Source organism: Hippoglossus hippoglossus, chromosome 16 (genome assembly GCF_009819705.1).
Source record: "Hippoglossus hippoglossus isolate fHipHip1 chromosome 16, fHipHip1.pri, whole genome shotgun sequence".
In the NCBI taxonomy this organism is placed as follows: domain Eukaryota; kingdom Metazoa; phylum Chordata; class Actinopteri; order Pleuronectiformes; family Pleuronectidae; genus Hippoglossus; species Hippoglossus hippoglossus.
Window position 1 is genome coordinate 20,586,026 of NC_047166.1, and position 15,214 is coordinate 20,601,239.

The window sequence follows — 15,214 nt, forward strand, 5'->3', positions numbered from 1 at the left end:
CATTTTAATTAATGTACTCAAAAATAGGCCTAATTAATTATATGCATAAATATAATCAATAGATATAATAAATATTTTCACAATTTATTTGTTTTTAAAACATGGATGGATGTTATCTGCCAACACTATGGTTCACATTCCATTTTCATTACTCTTTTAATGCATCGTTTTGGATTAAAAACCTTTGATATATTTGGTAAACACAAATGATCAGTCATTGTTTGATATCTGGACTTGATAAGGTGAGTTATATTTATTTAAATCGTTTTTCCTCAAAGTTGAATGATGAGTTTCCTGTGAGAATGGACTGCTGTTGTTTCTCCGAGCTGCATTTGAGTTAATGCCAAGGGACTAAATGGGATTGAAACTGTATCACAGGATGACAGCGGCTGAGATCATTAGGATTTCAGGATCATTTCCCTCAAGCTGTTTCTCAATGTGTCTCATATCTTTTATTGTGACAGGGAGAATTAAAGTATCTAATATTTTATTCATGTATAAGTTTTTGTCGTACACTGCTGAGGAGGCTCGGGTCATTTAAAACATTTCAAACAAAAGTATTAAAAGCACAGGTCAAATGAATTATGGCTTGATTCCATTTAGCTGCTCCAGCACAGTTTGTGCATGCTGGCTCACTGTGTCGATGTCTTAGTGCATGTGAATAGAACGGAGCCATCACATGACCATGACAAGTCACAATGTTCACTGTTGGAATGACACAGTAATGTCTCCTCAGTGTTGAGACACAAGCCTCCTTTAAACAGAGAGTCTGGGATATTATATCGTATAGAAGACCCCTCATTATGCCAGCTCTGCTTGTTTACACTGAGCCAAACAGAGCCGGCATAATGCTGTGTGATTATAGACCGAGACATAATGTGAAACACACCATACAGAGGCTGTGTCTGAAACGACCCATTCACTCCCCCATACTCACTATAGAGAGACTTCTATGTAGAGGACTATATAAGAAATAACCCTTTGGGACATTCTCTATCTGTAGTTGGTAATGACGTCATTGTCGTGGAATAATGACGTAAAACAACTACAACTTTGGCAGGTGGAAAGTCCCATAATAGATTTTAAACATTTAGATCACACTTGACACTGAAAACATTGAGTTAAAAAGCACATTAATGACAATGTTTAAATGTGGAAATAAACTTGTTTGCCAGAGTTTTGTGCTGCTCTGCTCTTATTATGTGCTTTACCACCTGAGCTCACATTGGTCTGGTACCGTTAAATAAAAAAAGAATTTACACCATCAGAGATATTAGGGACATATGCTAAAACAAAACTAAAACAAACTCATCGGTCTGTGAAAATGCAGGCAAATAGAAACCTGTCTGTCTTTATCCTCACATAGTTTTGATAAGAAGAAACAGAATCACCAGAAAGAGAAAACCGAACCCTGCTGACCTCTCTCCTCTCTGCCATTTTTCTTCCTGTCAGCGCCATTAGCACAATGCATGATGGTATATAGCTCGGTTATAGTGACCATTGGATGTGCACTACTTTTCATGATGCATTGTGAGAAGCAATGATTTCACTATATAGGAAATTTGACTTAAGGTTCAGACAGCCCTACATAAATGCAAATTCACCGTATAGTGGACCAGGTAATGATAAGTGAGTGCTTTCGGAGTGTCCTGCTATGACAGCTCTCCGTTTTCCAGAGATGTTGATCCAGCTCGGTGACTCTGCTGCCTTACAGTGCCCCCCACCCCTCCAGTGTTCAAACCTTTGCTACAGAACAATGTGGCGGGGAAAGGAGCCACATTCCTGCCTGGATCAGGCTGTGTGAAAGGCTCTGAAGACAGAAGGGTGCAGGTCAGGGTGATACTGTAGATGAGGGAATTGCTTTCATATCAGCAACTGCATTTTGAATATGATATTTCAGCCACGTGTTTTAGTTGTCTAACGCTAATCGCAGCGTATCATCAGGATCTGTAACTTCCAGTGATTCTCTTATATTCGGCAGCAGCTGAATTATTAGAGCCAGCACTGACATTCCATGTGGTTCATTTATATTCACGATGAGACGCAACCACCACAGCTGTGCACAGCTGACCGGGGCTGCTGCTGCTGCTGCTTCACTCCAGAGAAGTGGGACATGGGGATACAGTAAATAAGAGCTACACATAGCGGAAAGTCTTTGACTCAACTTGTTTGGCCAACGCAGGAAAAATTAAGCATAAGTAACAGAACTGACTGACACAAAGTTACCGGGTGTGATGTGATTGTACGAGTCAAGCTAAAGGGTCACCAGGTTTATCCTGTTGAGCTGCACATTGACACTGTTGGGTAGTATTTTCACAAGATGAGCTTTTTCACAGAAGCCATCTTGTTTGGCTTAGTCATAACTAAAGTCCTGTGTTTACTAAAATTGGGTGTTATCTACTTATTTACTCATGATTTGATGTCTAAATGGCTGCTGTGAAACTGGTTTATACCAGCACAGTTTAGTCTGAATATTCCAGTAGAGCGTCTAGCACATAGACAGTAAATAAAGACGGATGACGTGTCTCTGATTCCTCTCACTGTACAAAAAAAAAGTCTAAATATCCCAGATGGAGCCATGGTACCAAGGTCCCACTGATCTATGCCCTCGACCAATCACAAGTCAGTCTCAGCTGTCAATCATGTCTTTTCACCATGTTTTTACTTATCATATCCAAATTTATCAGAAACAAGAACATGCATCAGTGTAAAATGACAGAAAGCATCTAGTTTGATTTTTTTGTTTGGTCTATGTCCCATCTGCTAACACGGAGGAGATCTTTACTGCAGCCTGCCCCCAGGGGGTGATCAAAATGTCTTTGCACATCATTTGTGCAGATTTATAAAAGCAAAACAAACATCTGTGCTTCGTTATCACTACTTATCTGATGTGTGACAGCTTGAGAATGAATGAAAAGAAAATTCTTTTGTTCTTCTTGCAACAATATGAACAAATGATGTGCAACTGACTCAGGAGTTTGGACACATTTGAACTTAAATATGGTTCTGAGGCCTGTGCTTGAAAATCTCATGTTTCACAGTCGAATCAGAATTAAGGGTGAGTGTGAAGACTGACTCACTCAGTTAATATTATCCATTTTCACTTATTGTCCTGCAGGTAATAAGCATTCAATTCTTTATCATTTACGACTGCAGCTGTCTGGGCCCCCACAGCCATTCAAGTGTTAAAAGCTTCTGGTAAATGAACACACCAAACAAAGTGAACATTATTAACATGATTTGTAACAATTCTAGGGTTTTTTAAGGTGTCCTACAACCCATGTGCATGTATACAGGTCCACTGTTGTGTACTCATTGATGCATGGACAACAGAAATGATGCAAATATTCAAAAATACAAACATTCCCCACAAAACGGAATGATTTCAAAGCCGTTTCTGTAAAACATTTCTTTACTAGCTCAGAAGGAGAAGCATCTGATTTGAAGTTTTGAGTTGGAGGATCCTGGGTGAAGTCCCAGCAGTGGAATGAAGTATTTTTCACCCAAACACACCTGCACTGAAATCTCTAACAGGTTAAATCAATTGCCAGCTTTTTCCTGTTTGACAGTGAAACCCAACATGCTGCGGTTTAACTTGGAAACGTTGTTGCAATTAAGATTTTTTGTTAAATACACAAAGACTATTCCATAACTCATGTGTTTGGATGTTCTCTCTGTCTTTTCCGTTGTGAACACGATGTCTCAGGAACTAATTGAGGTGTTTTCTTTAAACTTTTACTTGGACTGAAGAATGAATTGATTTGATTTTGGCCAAAAGTCACTGTCAAAATAGTTTTTTGGGCCATAATCATAATTCACAGGCTAATTATGACTAAATACACCTAAACCCTTTGTGTTCAATTCTTTCAAAGTGTGTTTTGGTTGTCCATCCATCTGCATGTCCATTGGTCCATCCCATTCTTCTGAATGCGATCACTCAGCAACGCTTTTATTACATCAGGCACAAATGTCCATTTGAGCTGGAGGATTAATGGATTAGATCCTGGTGGTCAAAGGGCAGAGGTCGAGGTCACGGTGACCCCAGGAAACACACTTTTGGTCATGACTCTAGAATTCATACGATACTTGTTACAACGTGCACTTAATACCTTTCATTCAATTTCTTTCAAGTCTTAATTACATACATTAGTCTGTACAAACACGCAAACTGAAAGTGAAGCGTACAGCCACAAGGCGGTGATTCGAGTTTCATGTGTTGTTTCAGAAGGACTACAGGCTCCACGCAGAACTTAACCTCAGGCTTAATCCTGAACCTATCGATGTGGCGGGTCAGGGTGCGGTGCCGTCACAGAGAAAACAATATGGAGAAAGGGGTTGTTTCAAGGTGGGTTTATTGATTATTCTCAGAACCGTGTCTTTGTTTGCTCCTCCCCTTTTTAAAGCAAAAAAAAGAATATAAAAGATAATTTCTGATATTTTCAACATCGTATTTCTGGATCAATCATCCATTTCTGATCTGTTAAACACACCAACACTACAGAAAACAGCTGATGTGTTGTTCCGTCGAGCTGAAACTGTAACGCATGTTGCATTCTGCCAACATCACATCACTTATTATACAGGTTTTATATGATAGTGTCCAGGAATATTTCAGTTTAGGTTATAACAAATTACCAGTGGAAGTATACAGTAGGTAGTGTTACAGTCAAATGGCAGCATGAAGACAGGTTTATGATTTGAACTCCCTGGGGGATGGAAACACTACAAGACTACAGTGAATATTTATCAATTATCTTGTGTATTTTCAGGCCAAACAATATTTAGTTTTGACAGGATGCTCAGGAAGCACTTTTTATCCTGGGTCTATGAAAAGAAAACAAATGGCTTGTACTCTGGAGTCGCCTCAGTCATGTATCTTGGCTGGAATTGATTATTATTATTTTTTGGAGTAAATGTGGAGCTCCGTTTTCCCACACAAACCACAGTGGCATACAGAGTGGAAGTGAATGTTGGACTGCTGGGACGCCTCCTACAGTGGATGTGGTGGATGAACATGTGGTGTCTTCATCAAAGTAGAAAAGCCAACACAAACGACAAAGGGAAACACTTGATTGTCCAACAGTGTCTCAGATTTGTAGAACTCAGAGGACAAGTTGTGTAAACCAATCCCTTTCAAACATCTGGAGGCTTTTAGTCTCACAGAGGTCACAGATGAGCGTGAAGAGGAATCTAGGAACTAAGGACTGCTTCAGTTCTTCAAAGTTTAGCAAAAGAAAACTTCATTAATTGTGGATGGGACAGACTGGCTGTGAAAACAGAGAGTCCATCTGAAGTGGAACACAGTGTCCATCAGTGATGTTAATGAATCTGCTGAGATGTGGCCAGACGTTACACACACTTTAAAGCTCCAGCTCATAGAGAGCAGTGCAGCAGCAGCAGTTTGCCACCTGATATAATTCAGTGTTTAATTAGGTTCCATCAATAAAATGAAATAAGAAACTAAAATGTCACCTTCTTCACTGGTGCTAAATAATCTAAGAAATCGAAAATAAATGAGGCATAAATTTACCTTTTTTGCTAAAGCCTTAACAGACCAGAATGCAATGCGGTCACAACACATAAGAGATGAAGGCCACTGATCTGTGTCAGAAATGACACAGATCAGTGACATGTGTGAGATAAGAATCCCTCCTGTTACACAGTCACAGAGTCACAGAGTCGTGTTTTGTTTCCTCAGCTGCGGCGCTGGTCGGTCACTGAGTCGGACACCTCTGTGTTGACCTGGGCCGCGATGCTGGCAGGCGTTACATTCAGGTGGATGTCGTACTGCTGGTCCACACCCAGGTAGCTGTCACTCATCAGGTACAGCGTGTAGATGCACCTGAAACCACACGGGGCAACGGTTAGAGCGTTAACGTGGATACAACGGCCTGAAAGCAAATGTTGTTGGACATAGATTCATTTCACTGGAGGCCTTACACTACAAAGTCATTTTGTTTTTACATTCGTCTGAAGCTCATATTGTTCTTTGTACACTAAAGGTAAAAGCTAATACTCACACTGTGCTGTTCAATATGCATCACAGGATGAAAGTCAATGGCACCAAATGTGTATTAATCTACCACTGAAAGTAGTCCCCACTAAATGCATTGTTTCCTCCTGTTTGATGGACATTTGGTAGAAATAATCCTCCAGCTGTTTTATGAAATGCTTTAATAAATAACACTAAGTAGTATTGAGCTGTTTTATGAAAGGACTCAGCCTTGCCACAAACGCCTCAGTGTTTAGAAAGAATGAAGAGACAGATGAACACATTGTTGGGTTTTATCTTTAAAGTGGGACTTCCCACAGTTGAGTTCATTTTATGAGGTGGGGAATTCAAAGCAGTAAAACAATCTTTTAAATTCTGGAGAAATGATTGATGGTGCAAATGATTTATGATGTAATTCAGAGTCATTGCTTTTCAATAAGAATTAATCAAGCAGACATTCTCTTCTGCCAAACATCTCTCAGAAGTCCGTGATATTTCATGAATTTAATGACTAGTAGAGACCATGTCACAACCTGCAGCTTTGTCAGAAACTGTTGAACAAATGTGTTGGACTATAAACCTGTGACAACTATGAACTGCGACTAATCCAAAGTGTCTGGGAGACGAACGATGCAGTTCAAATTGTTTGACCTGCAACTGGTTTGGAGAGTAAAGGTGCATCGTGGACTGGTGCACTGTTCCCTCTGAATGATTGGATCTGGAGAGTGTGGAGAAAGCTTGTGTTTGTGTGTGGTTCAAATCTCCTGTTTGTTCAGCTTCTTACTTCCCAGTCTTCTCTGGTGTGTAGAAGGCCACCGACACGGACATGCGGTTGCGCACGTATCCAACCCGTTTGACCGCCAGCAGCTCCTTGCGATCCACTTCCCCCAATATCAGGAACCAGCCTTCATCCTTCGCCTTGGGAAACCTGGGAGCCTGGGCCTTACTGTCCTGCTTCCTCTGAAAACAACACACAGACACACACACATTCACTGTACAGTCTGACAGAGCTAAAGAGGCTCACACATCTACTATGTCTGGTTCATTTGATAATGAGACCTCAGCTGAGGTGGCTCCTTGTTATTTAAGCATGAACCAGGTCTGAGATATATAATCTTGATGGGGAAACTCAACAGACACTGGAATGTGATGTGAAGCTCAACAACATCATGCAGCTGATATAGAAATCAGATTTACAATGAAAAGTAAGTTTGTTTTCTATTGTGAAACATGAGTGTATAACAGGCCCAAAACCCAGAGATACTTACAGAACAGTTTTTTTCTCCAACCTGATGACAATTAAATGTGTTGAACTCAAAAACAACTGCACTGACCAAATCAAAACACTAATTCCTGAATCGTATTTTCTTTTGGAGTGAGCTTTAATTTGAATAACAGTTACCAAGAGTGGGAAAAAGTCATAAACCACTGACTCCAAACTGTATTTCTTATATTTGAAAAGGCTGTGCACCAAACGGCAGCCACGTTTACATTTGCAGGGGTCGTTCAAGATACTTCACAAACCAGCCCCCCCAACGTCATGGAAGCACAACACTAAATCACTGCAGTGATAAGTAGCCACAACATCTGAAGATCAGTATATCTTTCTGAGACAGAGCTGCATCTGTGGCCAACATGCAAAGCAACCTGGACAAAGAAAACCAAGTTAAAAGGAGTCAAAAGATAATCTGCAGCTTTTTCAGTAGAGGGGATGTTCTATTTTCATTTTTACAATAATAAATAAGTCACTGGAAATCAAATTGTCAGCAACACAAGTTTAAGTATCAACGGCTCTGTTCTCCAAAGACACGTTGAAATCTGATTTCAGCAGCCAGAGCTTCCAGCCTGAGATGCATTTGTAGAAATCAGATTGGAAATGTAATTTGGATGCTTTTGCCGTCCAGACTTTCTAAAATCAATCGTATAATCTGCATATGCTAAAAAAATTGATTTGGGCTGACAGCCTGAACATGGCCAAAGTTCACAAACTGGAGATTTTCACCTGCTTTGAGCAAATCAAGTGATCACACCGATTCCATATATGAATTAAAACAAATAGGTATAATATTTACTCTTTTAGCTCTGTTTTGGTCTCCACCAACTCATGAACATAACCTCTGGCTGCTCATCTGCTAAACCTCCACTGTGTTCACCTGCTAGTTGCTAACTGTGTGTTCCACAGACAGAGCACAGTCGGTTGTCCCTGAAAGTGGCTTCATCACTACCACTTACCACATTCACATTATGTGTGTCACACAAGTCACATGATCTATTCTTAATATAAACATATGGATTATTGCATCTTTAGGTTAGATATGCAGATACAATATATTTGAATAAATACACATTTCTATCATGTAAACAGAGCTAACACTGGTACATTGTAGTCTCGCGGTGGAAGGTGTGGAGACATACTGACCCTCTGTTGGCCCAGGTTGATGCGTCTCAGTGACACGTGCAGGACGTACTCCTGGTCAGCGTGGACACGCAGCCAGCGGCTCTCGTCTCTCAGGTTCGCTCCAGCTGCAGGTAGACGGATCTCCGTCTGCTCCTGCTTCTCCTCCCACCAGCCCTTCACACTCATCTCAACCTCCAGCACTGGGAGATGACTCAGGAAGGACCAAGCCTGACAAGGGAGGAAGAAGACGGTGATGAGGAGGAAGCCTTTCATGTCATGTTGTACTGAATACTAGTTGCTGATGACACATTTCATGGATTCATTGGATCAGTGTTTGCTGCTGTTATGACGCAGTGATTGGGTGTGTTGCTGTTTGGGGTTGTGAGATGAGGAAGTGGGGCTCTTATCTTCAAAACTGTTTTGTCTTTACTGGTATTTTGTGTGTTTGTTAAAGAATTATTATAATTTGCCCATATATGCCCTGAGGTGGATATGGGTCAAATAATTTCAGTGGCTGGTAGAATTCTGGAACTCAAGTGCAATAGTGCAATATTCTGATAATTTCCAACCAACTGTAGAAATGAGATGTCCATGTTTCTTGAAATGTTCTAATTTGACTCAGAAGTGATACTCAGGAAAGAGCTGCAGATTTCTGAAAATGGTGTTTGATGGACAGATCCATGAGCTACGGCAGAGGAAGCTGTTTGATAAAACCTTAATTCATTCTAACAGACACTTCTCTGGTCTTAGGAGCCTCTTAAGTGTTTTTAATGGAGAATTTAAGAAACAGTTGGTTCAACCCAAAAGCTCCAGCACAAAGAGGAGATAAAACATACAAAGATAAGGCTCAAAGAGAGTAACGGGAGTAGAAGAGGGTGTGTGTGCGTGTGCGTGTGTGTGTGTGTGTGTGTGTGTGTGTGTGTGTGTGTGTGTGTGTGTGTGTGTGTGTGCGTGCGGCAGTGTACTGAAGGCTGGGAAGAGAAAAACCTCTTCGGTTCACCCAGCAAAAGCTATTTATATGAGGATTACTCTCCCTGAGCAAATCAGACAGGAACACTGCTGCACATCTAATTATTTAATTAGAGAGGCTGCCACACTGCGGGGGGTGGGGGCAGTGGTGGAGTAAAGGTGGGGAAGGGGGAAAGCGGGGACACTGATTGGGTGAGGCCACAGGGTCTGCCGATGTGCCCGGACACTCTCATTACTGCTGCAATTAGCACTTAAATTGGAGCTGTAAACCCCATCAATGGAGCTGTAATTGGGGATCCTGGAGGTACCTGCGACCACAGTGGGAAGACTGCTCATGGCACATCAATGATAATGGTGTGTGTGTATGTGTGTGTGTGAAATTGTGTATGATCTGCATTAACTAGATGTGGGAATAGGTCCATTCTCAAGATTCATTTTGTAAAATGTGCAATATTCAAGTGACTGCATCTCACTTCTCTGCTCTAAACATAATTTCCTTTTGCAAACAACAAATGTATTTCTGTTTTTAATCTCAACACAATGCAATGCACTTCCTCTGCCAAGTCTGTCGGAGATTAAAGTCATCTTAAAACCTTTCTTTTTCATAAAGCTCAGAGTTAGAGCTGGTTCAAGTCTGCCTTGGACCAGTTAGGCTAATATAGGTCTAGATCGTCAGGGGACACATGGAGCTTCTCTTTCCTCCTCCTCCTCCTCCTCTTCATCATTCCCGTTTCCTTCATCTCTGTCAGACCTTTTGTTTTATATAAATACTTTAAACATTGATACACCTCTCCATTCATAAATGTTGTAAATATTGTTATTTTCTTAACATGCTCTGCTATACGCGGCATCTATTACACCTCTGTCTGTCTTGGGAGAGGGATACCTCACTTGGGACTCTCTCTGAGCTTTCTACGTTTTTTCTTTCTTGATAAAAGACCTGTTTTTGTTTGAAGTTTTCGAAAAACTTTCAAGGTTGATTTATTTTGTGATATTCATGCACTTTTAAGGATTTTAAGGACCTGGTGTGTACACCAATCAACAACAGTTTTACTTGTTGTGGTTGTTGTCTATTGTCGCACATTAATATGACACTCCTACCACTGACACATGAATTCTAAGTGATCAGATCTCAAAGTGTCTCGGGTGTGTTCACACCTGTACTAAGAGCTGAACACTTGTGACCGGATCACTCAAGGCAAATGTTAATGTGAGGTATGAACAGGGCCGAAAGGACATTACTGATTTTGATTGACAGTCATATTGGCAATGTGCTCTTGGGGCGGTCATATTTGTAACCTTACCTGGGCAATCTGACTTGAATTGAAGTCTTGTCCGACGATAGCAGCGAAAACACTTTCTTTTCCATTGCAGGCGGCAATCAGCTCAGGAAGTCCTTCAATTGGTCCATTGTAGCCTCCTCTGTCCCTCCTCTCCTTCCTGTTTGCCCACTTCCTATAGAGTGATTGGAGGAGACAGAAGGGACAAACTCTTGGTCATCAGGCAGCATCACAACAAATCCTGTCCCACACTTCCTGATATCTTTCAGCACCAGACCTGCAGCCTCTTCCATTCTCATCCCTCTCTTGCACCATTTCTGTTGGGTCGGCACAACCTTATTTGACACTGCAGGATGCAGGCCTGGAAACGCATGTGGTGTGTGCATGGACAAACTACTCTAATCTGCTTTGAATGTTCACTCACTAGGTCCTGTTTGTGTGAGGGCATTTGCTCCTGTGTAAGAGTAACTGATGTTGTTTGCAGAGCTCTACACCTGAGGGTGTGAATGGTAAGTAATTGTTAATCAGCTACTAATGTGGCATATAAAAGTGATTCCTATTTTGTCATTACAACAGCATTAAAGCTATGAGACCTTTCAACATCCAGAGTTCTTAAGAGGCTGTTCAGATATCAATGAAAGATGATGAGATGTAATGTTCACTAATTAAAAGTACATCTAAAACATCAACATGGCAGATTAGCCATCTATTAGAGCCATCTACAAACAACTGTATGGGCATTATAGCTGGACCTGTGGTGGAGGGATGCTGTGTACCTGAACAGATAGAGGTCTTGTTGTTCCACATGTGGCAGTGTCACTAATGAGGAGTCGTGCAGCCAGCGACCCTGAATAATCATCTGTACCAGGTTGCAAATGCCGATGGCTGCAACAAGCCAGCCTTCATTTGCAGCAACATCCAGCATTGCCTGTGGAGAAGAAACAGAAATAGGTGTACAATTAAATCCTGATTGGCTCTAGAGTTCTGACTCGGCCATTTGAGTTGTGTAAAGCTTTGGGTTGGTTTCAAGTTTGGTCTTTTTAAACCCTTATATTTTCTTATTTGTGTCGTAGACTTAATTTTAAATAGATAAAGTTTCTATTTTTGCACATCTACCCTCAATAATCCAAACTCTGGTAGTCACCAAATACCGTGGTCATTTTTGAGTCTTCTTTTTCCCTTAAATAACATTTGGAATTCCAACCAGGCTGCCATTTGCCTTTTTACTAGAAATGGCTTCCATCTTGCCACTTCACCATAAAAGCATTGAAGAATGTTGGACTTCAATCAAGTCCTAGACACATCTCAAACAACAAAAAGACAAAACCACATTTTTCTTTTGTCCAACAGAGGACAACAATTGAATGAATTTTGAGGTATGGATTTAAAAAGGTGCTCAAAACAAACACCAGCACTTAAAATTGTGAAATTTTGCAAGGAAATCAATACATTTTGAAGGAATGACACAAAATACACACGTATTGGTAGGTGTATCGTCCAAACATGATGAAGCTATCACAGCTTACTGGTGGCATAGCACTGGTCGATCTAATAACCCTGCCCTGCTGGAGTATAAAATGCTCCTAACAGAGGAATCATTTTCAGACATAAGACAAGAGCTGAAGGTCTGCATGCATCTCTGGTCTGGTTGGAAACATTTACTGGCTTGCTAACCAATGTTTAACAATCCAGCCAGCTTGGAGAGCTGTTGCACCATCTATTAGACAAATATCCTTACTCAATTTATAAAGAATGTGACATGTATCCATGTATTATCAATATAGCATTTTCTTGAAACCCGGCTCATAGCCTTGTTGTAAGGATCCATTTGAAAAAGGTGAGAACAGGCAGATTGTTTACTGATAGATATGTCAGCTAAAATGTCGTTGTATTCACTTTATGTATCGTGTAAGTACCAATAAAAGAATATGTTCATTCAATAAAAACAACCATAAAGTAACTGAGGACCAGAACCCTTTCAGTAAATGGTAGCAGGAGGACACCAGAGAGGTAACCACATCCATGAGCCATGCAATATGACTGCCAGATACACAGCATGGAAAATCACAAGCACATGTACATATATACACACACGCACACAAACAGCCATCCTGAGCTGTGGACAATGGTTTACAGACGCACAGACATGGTCCTAACTTCAAACGGTACATACAAGAAACTAAATAAACCCCATCTAACACATCACACTGTCGATGCTACAGAATCTGATGGAAAATGTTTCATCGATGAGGTCATGGGGTTGTTGTCAGTGCTCCTCACTCTGTGATAAGCTTTCTGTTTTCTAAAAACCTCGCCTCCTGCCACTTTCCATATGAACACGACTAGAGCCATTGTGGCTGCCAGACAATGAGAAACCTGGAGGTTACATTTAACCTCTGAGCATCGTGTTATTTATGGGATGGACCAGTAAGTTCAACTACAAATCACCTACTAATGTTGAACATTCCCCCCGTTTATTCTCAGCTTCATCCACAGCAGCACAGCCTCCGAAGATGTGCTTTCTTTTCATGTGCAGCACATCCTTCAAATCTTTATTATTTATTCCTCATGTTGCCGACATTTAACTACTCAGCTACTAGGTAGCGTGCACGCTTCTGAAATCACATCAGTGGGAGGCTTAATGAACTAACTCGCACATCTGTGTGAACAATGTGTTTCACTGCAGGCTCCATCAGGTTAGACTGTTACTATAGAATTAATGCTTTTATCAGCACCTGGGAAGATTTGAACTGACATAGTGAAACCTTTATGTCCATATTCAGATCTGTTAACAGTTATATTATTATGTAAAATCATCTCTACCATGAGTAAGAATTGAATCTATTATAATAGTGTAATCAAAACAATTTCACACTGAAACAACAAATATCTACTTGGCTTGCTGAACTCTAGTTTCTAGTTCATCAGATCCAACCTGGCATTAAAATGTGTCTTTAGTGAACACCTGTGGTTGGATCTCACTTTCCTGCTCAATATGCAAATACACAAGTACATCATTTCTCTCCACAAAGAACATGGTGTGAGTGAATTAATGCTTGAAGTTGTAATGAAGTAAAATTTCAGTCAGTGTTGATATTGCAAATAATTCAATGTATGTAGTTTTCCTTCATATGTGACCCAGGACACATTCACATTCATACTGATAAAAGAACGTGGCCAGATTAATCCCTGCACCTCAGACCTCTGATTGTGGGAGTGTGAGTGTTCAGATATCAAATGTGTCCTCAATGCATCTTGGGTGTGTTCACACCTGTAGGTAGCTGTCTAAGGATGGATGTTGATACCAGGTCCAAACATGGTCTAAAATTCTCAGGCCAACTGCCTGAATTTACACATTCTGCCAACCTGTATATTAGAACACAATCCTCTAATTTCACTGTGCATTGAGTCCTGAATGTCTTTACACAGCAGATCCACTTTCTCTCACATGTGCAAGGTGCTGGAGAAATGCACATGGCACATGGAGAGGCAGAATGTGCTATACTAAGCCAATGGGACAAGGTCACTTGCAGCACATCTAGTACCAAAAACATTTTTAAGTCCGATGCTTCTATATAAATGTTCCTAAAGTCTGACTCACTATCGCTTGTTTTCATGTTTTGTTAAAGTGATGCCTCAAATATGAATTAATCAGCTGTCAATCACATCAGTAATGTATGGCTGCTGTGTATCCGGTGCACTGTGAACCCTACCTGACAGATTCGGATGGCGTTGTCCAGCACCGTCTTGGTGTCGGTGGTGTAGTCGCTGCACGGTAGCTGGGCGTGGCTGAAGTGGGCCTGCAGCAGCAGGTGGGTCTTGGTGTGGGCGCTGTCGAAGGAGTGGGGGTTGACCTGCAGTGGGAGCTGCTGCGCCAACTGGCTGTTCAGCTGGTCCTCGTTGTGTCTGACGGGCAACTCGGCGTACTCCTCTGCTTCCTGAGAGACAGAGATCAAAAGTGAAACTACAGCACGCTACGGTCAGACGCTTTTAAATCTGAGCGTCTCTATCAGCTGCATTTGCCTCTGCACTCTTTACTTTCAGCTTTCCCTTCCACACAAACACTGTGTGGCATCTTTTCACCAAATCTAATGACCTGCTGGTAAAAACTTACAGAGGGTTGCGATGAGATTTTGAATTCTTCAAATGATTTTAAGAACATTTCTGAATATGCAAGGAAACAGTGAACACCAGCAGCAGGTCATTAGGTAGGTAAAATGATGCTGATGGTCCATCAGTCTCCTCTTTGTGCGGCTGTGCGTTCAGCCTTGTTGGTTATTGTTATACAGAGTGATGCACGGACACGCGTGGCTCCGCTCCTCTTGTTCACTCCAGTTCAACTTTGGCTAATGTACTACCATCAACAGGCTGTGCTGGAGGCATTTGTCACAGCCTTCCCCTGCCCTGGATTGTTAAGACTCCATCCATCACTGACCAAAGCCAGCGTTTCAAAAGCCTGGACCTGAAAACAGGACCTGAGCCGGGTGGGGGCTGGGCTGAGAGACAGGAATAGGAATCATCTCTGAATGATTTATCTTGCAGTGCTGTTGCATATGGATGTGCTGGAGAGAAAGA

At 41.3% G+C, this 15,214-nt stretch overlaps 1 protein-coding gene across 3 annotated transcripts in view; it reads right to left on the reverse strand.

Moving 5' to 3' along the window:
* Positions 1-4,333: 4,333 nt before the first annotated feature.
* ascc3 (activating signal cointegrator 1 complex subunit 3) overlaps positions 4,334-15,214 on the reverse strand; it is a 129,936-nt gene continuing 119,055 nt past the window's right edge. For all 3 annotated transcript variants that reach the window (XM_034611351.1, XM_034611354.1, XM_034611352.1), the window contains exons 37-42: positions 14,353-14,577; positions 11,416-11,567; positions 10,664-10,814; positions 8,412-8,618; positions 6,777-6,952; positions 4,334-5,842 (exon numbers count right to left, since the gene is read on the reverse strand). In XM_034611351.1, coding sequence (XP_034467242.1) covers positions 5,695-5,842; positions 6,777-6,952; positions 8,412-8,618; positions 10,664-10,814; positions 11,416-11,567; positions 14,353-14,577 — 1,059 coding nt within the window. In that variant the 3' untranslated portion in view covers positions 4,334-5,694. The remainder of the gene's footprint in view (positions 5,843-6,776; positions 6,953-8,411; positions 8,619-10,663; positions 10,815-11,415; positions 11,568-14,352; positions 14,578-15,214) is intronic.